General features: G+C 39.7%; 1 protein-coding gene across 1 annotated transcript in view; it reads left to right on the top strand.

Annotated features, from left to right (window-relative positions):
• Positions 1 to 1,281: 1,281 nt before the first annotated feature.
• cacna2d4b (calcium channel, voltage-dependent, alpha 2/delta subunit 4b) overlaps positions 1,282 to 6,000 on the top strand; it is a 47,628-nt gene continuing 42,909 nt past the window's right edge. The window contains exon 1 of the mRNA XM_036568266.1: positions 1,282 to 1,518. Within this exon, the coding sequence (XP_036424159.1) occupies positions 1,364 to 1,518 (155 nt within the window). The 5' untranslated portion in view covers positions 1,282 to 1,363. The remainder of the gene's footprint in view (positions 1,519 to 6,000) is intronic.

Raw genomic sequence — 6,000 nt, 5'->3', positions numbered from 1 at the left:
ATTTCTGAAACTGCTTGATAGGCTAAATCCCCCCACCAGCTCAATTCAGTTCCATTTAATATGCTCATTACAAGAGACATTGTATCATAGCAGCTTTTCAGACCCTATGTTGAGGGCAACAGTGGCAAGAAAACCCCTTAGGAGCATGAGAAAGAAATGCTCCAATTCCAATTCTGGGAACCAAGTCTCCTGATTTTTTTTTTTTTTAAATTTGATTTTCTTCTTCCTTATGTAAGGGTGGTCTCTGACTTTTGCACAGTCCTGTTTGCAAGATGCCAGATAAGAGAACATGTTGGAAATAGAGTTTGGTATAAATGGAAAGCAAGAAAAAAAGGGTTTTCTCTGCTCTGGTACATCTGATTCATTTACCCAACAAATAATCTCTTCCTGAGTCTCTGGAGTATCTAAGTGAAGCTTTTCATTACAATAGTAGGTTAGCTTAGGCCCTGGGTTGATGCTTCAGATGTTTTTCTGACCTTTCCACTCATCATCTGACAATACCATTCACCAGCAGCTCAGCCCCCTAACATAGCACAAAGTTGTTAATTCCTGTTAGTGGCAGGACCATTATGTGCCCACTAGATGTCCTTGTCCCTCAGCAAAAGCCACTTCTTGAGGCCCTCCTGTTCACTTTGCAGTGATTGGATGGACAAAGCCCTGCCTCCAGAACCCACTGCTAATCGTCTTAGGGCCGACAACTCTCTAACTCATCCAATCGTCTGCCTCTCCCCAGCTGTACCCCCTCCCTCCTAGTGCCCCCCTACCCTCCCCCCAGCCTGTGAACTCGCTGTGTGAGGAGAGTGTAATCCAAGTGGATTACGCTGCAAAGCGGCGGATTGAGTGCTTTGGCAGCGAGTCCCTGTAGCTACCTTGTCAAAACTGTGGCTCTTCTGCACGTGGATGCTATGGCTGTTCTTATTTTGCCGTATGTATGAAGCATCACATTCTCACGTGGCTGCCAGACCACAGGAGAATGTAATCACCTGCAAGTCAAAGTGCTTCACCATATTTGGAAAATATGATTTCTTTTTCACTTGTCAATTTTACAAGTCAAAAGATGAACCGGTAGAGATTGGATTATCTGGATTATTGAATTTTTGTCTCTTTTTTTTGGATTCCCTCAATCATCATGAAGAAACAGGATTTTATGAAGAAAAGGATTGAATTGGGCCAAACCTGTCAACCTGCAAACATGCATTTGACCAGTGGACCTGTGAGCTGGAGCCAACAGCGCAGTAGGTGATCGAACTGAGAGAAGTGTCGAATTCGTGGTGAGATCAACATGAACAAGTGTGAATTCTGGGATGAGAGTGAGTCTTTAGCGAAGTTAGTGGAGCTGTGAGTTCCACTGGACTGCTGGTGGATGGCAGCGCTGCAGAGGACACAGATGTGCTTCACTGGGACGGCTGTCGGCACTGTCCGGCACAGGACCGGGCCTACATGGGTCACTCTCTTTGTGCTTTACTCAGGCTGGCTCTGCCTCTTGACCAAGGCACAGATGAAGATCCCACCAGAAACGTAAGATGCACCAGATGCAGTATAATTCATTTGAACCAGAACATGGTGAAGTTGGCCTACAAGAAAAACAAGTGCACACTTTAGTTCAAAAAAGAAAAGTCAGATTTCCTAGAAAAAAAAATGCTAAAATGCAAACGAGGTCGCATTCATTCCTTAAACAATTGTGTGTGTATATGTGTGTGTGTATGTATACATATGTGTGTATGGCATATATATATATATATATATATATATATATATATATATATACACACATGGCATACACACACACACGTGTGTATATATATATATATATATATATATATATATATATTAGTGTAATAACTGACCATTAGTGATTTTTTTTTTATATCGCTTGATGATGCTAAATACAATTTATTTCCTATAAACATTCGGATGCAAATGTTTGGGTGCCCCTGGTCAAACGACAGGTTTTGTTGATGCTCTAAGTGACATAAGTTGTATAAGTTACATTCTCTACAGATTTGAATATTTTAACTGTTTATTTGCTGAATTTAACATAAATGCTGAATTAAAGCATAAATGTACAAAAAATGTCATTTTCTGTCTTTTTTCTGATAAACTCAGCAAATAAATAGAAATAGTTATGTTTGTTCCCTGTAGCGGATGTGTTAATTTTTTTTCCACACAAAATATGTAACTTGACTGGGGGTGTTCAAACTTTTGCACAGGACCACATACCCACAGTATACAAACTCCTCCCAAACTGAAACTCTCCCAGCTGCTACAACAACTGCAAAAGCAATGAGTCTCCAGGATTATTTGGGGTTTAAATTTACACCAGTTCAATTCCATGCAGTCTGGCATTAGAGAATAAGCAGTGGCAGGGAAGCGGTTTGTGCAGTTGTTGGGTTGTCTTTGGTAATTCCCTCATCGAAAGAGTTTCTCTGTAAAATCCATTTCTCATGAGACTCTGACATCATTCAGCAAATGAAGGGGAAAAAAGAGAATCAGGCCATTTGACAGACGGCAGTTTTAGACCCTGCATGCAGCATGCAAAATGCTCTAGGCTTGTGATGTAAGGCAATATTAATCATCAAATGATTATTCATCAGTTGATTATAATTTGTTTATATAAGCTGAGGTGGAACATGACATTATTATCAAATTCAGAGATTCTAGCAGGTTCTGTTTTACATTTGCCATGTTGCATGGCAGGTGTTTTGTTAGCTCCCTGGACTGCATGCTAAACAAATCATGTATGATATCAATGTCTGTGGATGGTGTGGTCCAGTTTCCATCTATGGTGCCATGCTGGATGTTGCCCTGGTTAATATTATGCTGGAGAGCAGCCAGATACTCAAGGCTGCACACACAGATGGTCATATGGTTAGCCACATGGACACAGGAACTTCATGCTAACACTCTTCAGGCCTTCCTTCCTTACTTTAATAATAGTATTCTCATTTATACTCTGAGATTTTGTATACTCTCATTTCATTCCTTAGTACCATATGAGCCTAAGCTGTGGATTTACAGTGATTTGACTGGAGTAAAACACAAGTTTGTGCCCTATCTCTGAAAATAGACCTTTTTTGCTGCTGCATGCTGAATTTGTTTGATTGGTCTAAAAGAAAGACAATAAGCCAAATTGCGATTAAAGATTAAGATGATTCTAGATCATTCTGTTAAATCATATTGTTTTTGCCAGTGTTTTTCTATCCTGGTCGGAGTCTTCTGGGTCTTTGATAGCTTAATGGTGTCACAATCCAATATGCTGCCAAGCCACACAAACTCCTCCCCAGATACCTCCAAAATCCCAGGCGCTGTCAGGTCAGAGGCAGTTCTTGGTTCTCGCTTGGGTCAGCGCTAACTAGCTTACCTGGTCAAGACGTCTGAGTGTTTTCTTTTGAATAGCTGTGACCATGTTTTCCTCATGTCAGCTTGTGTGGTTCCATATCCAGATTGTTTTTGGGAGGGTAAATGATCTTGTAGATGCTGTGTACATCTCTTTGCTGAGTTCACAGAGTTTTATTAGGTACAACTACCTTGTATCTTCAATCACTTATTGACAAAACTATCAGATACACCTACCATACAGGCACACTTTGCAGGTTTACACACTTTGCAGGACTACAGCCCATCTGTTACTGCACAATTTATCAGCCCCCATCACTGATGGAAAGGGACCATCCTAGCACCACTACCAACAAGATATTATCTGAGTAGTGGTTGAGGATGAACGACTAGAGGATGTCATAAATTTCACATGGGAAAAGATCAGCTATATTCTACGTTATGATTAATCAATTAAAATCAGTTAAATTTAAACAATTTAAATTTATGTCCACGATTAATAGGCTTATTAATTTGCAATTTTAATGAGAAACCTAGTATACGCAGGTCATCATAACGCCATGTTTAGCAGTCTGAACATTCTCCACAAGGGGGAGCTACTAACACTCAAGCCCCTTTTAACTTAACTGAGTGCAGAAATATGCTGTTTATCAGACCATAGAAAGAGGAGTCTGACAGGATTCCTGCTTCCAGAGACAGCAGTGATGATGTGAAAGTAAGTTTAAAATGTAAATCTTTAAAATCTTTGTTTAGCCATTTCTTTGTTATTTACTGAACATATAGCCATGTTTCATATTGAATGATATGACTAAGGAAGCTTAGGTTAGCTAATTTAGTCGAATATAATCTGGTTTAGTATCGCTTAACGTTAGTTGGCGTGTTATCTCGGTGTTTAATACCAATTTATATCGAACTGTACATTTAATATCCTTTAAGAATCAGGGAAACCGGTTTGTTTTCTCTCTGTTTAACACTTTCAAGCTAGTCTCAGTGCGTCAAATACACACGAGGCTTAAATTTGCTCCTTATTCGCCAGCTTCATGTTCGAGTTTTCCCGTTCCACCTTAAATAGCGCAGCAGTTGCATTGTCGCGCCTCAGGAAGCCAACTTCACCTGCGCCATTTAAGGTGGACCGGGAAAATTGGAACAGGAAGCCTATTTAAGCTTCAAGTTACTCTGACTATGCGAGTCCTCACGCTGTCTTTCTGCACTGAAAAACAACTGAACTTTTATTTTGCTGCTTTCTTTGTGTGACCGTTGATAATTTCTTTATGTGTCATGCTTTAGTTTTTCAAAGAAATGGACAGGCTCTTGAAATTGTAGCTGTCTAGGGAGAGACAGCTTCACTGAGCTGCAGGGTGTGATGGGGTGAATTTTATAGCCAAGCAGGCTATTAACTTACCTTCATCACTATACGTTGAACATCGTTGGTTGTAGTCAGGTCGTTGCATATCCTTGTTCATTACTAATAAAAAAAAACAAAAAAAAACAAAACTATTTTTATTATTTATTTTCGATATAACAGTTAGATGTCTATCACATTTTCAGTGCCCATTTTTTTCCTTCAGTCTTGTGTTGAAATTGATTCCTTGGTTTTGTCATATTAAAGTATGGAGCCCTGCTGGTGACATGCCATATAAATATAAATAATGCATGGCCACGCCTTATTAACGCTGGGAACAAGAGATCCTAATGCATGGCCACGAATTAGTAAGGCGAGGGAATGGGATCATGCCTTACAAAGTTGTGGCCGCACATTAGGATCTCGTTCCCACACCTTACTAAGTTGTGGCCACACATTATTTTTATTTATACAGGATGTCACCAGCAGGGCTCCGTATTAAAGAGGTGGGACTCACCAGTGAAATAAAATCAACTTGTAATTGTCATTTTCCCTGGTATTATGATGAAACGTTTTGTTAAAAAAAGGGATAAATTGCCGTCTAACTGTTCTGGTTTGACCTCAAACTGGTGGCCAAGGGAAAATCTCAGAATTTGCATCTCTACTTTTTTAAAGGGCCCATGTCCTACATTTCTCTTGCATTTTTCCCCCGAGGTCCCCTAATAACATTTATGTGGTGATAATTTTCCAGCCTTTCTGTATCCCTTAGAACAGGGGTGTGAAATTCAGCCACTAAAAGCGCCATATTAAAAAATCTAAACAAATCCATGGGCCAGCTGTGTTTTTATTTCATTTTTGCTCAACATTTTGCCATGACCCCAGCTGACCATATTCAAAATATGCCAAAACTGCAACACTAAAATAGAAACTAATTACTTGAACTATAAAAAATAATTTTAAATAAGTTAGCGACAGATAACTGCTAAACCTCTTTAAATGTCCCCAGGAGAAAAAACCTGCCTGTTTGCTAGAACTAGACGCCTGACATCTTTTCTTTTTGTGTAACCACTGGCCGAATGATTGTTATTGGAGGAAGGGACTTAGAGTGCATATTATGTTGCAGTGCATGCTGGGGACTGTAGTGCAGATCAGGGTAAAACGAGCTAATAATAATAGGAAATTAAAATAGTTTCGCAGGCCGAATTGGATTAGAATGAAAGAAGCTGTTTTTTTGTCTGTGTGTCTTTAACACTAATATATGCAAAAGACCTCTGTTCTGATTAGCTAACCAGTGTTGCGCCTCATTCAAGCAGTCCTGGCTG

Source organism: Colossoma macropomum, unplaced genomic scaffold (genome assembly GCF_904425465.1).
Source record: "Colossoma macropomum unplaced genomic scaffold, Colossoma_macropomum, whole genome shotgun sequence".
In the NCBI taxonomy this organism is placed as follows: Eukaryota; Metazoa; Chordata; class Actinopteri; order Characiformes; family Serrasalmidae; genus Colossoma; species Colossoma macropomum.
This window is presented reverse-complemented; position numbering and strand designations above follow the sequence as displayed.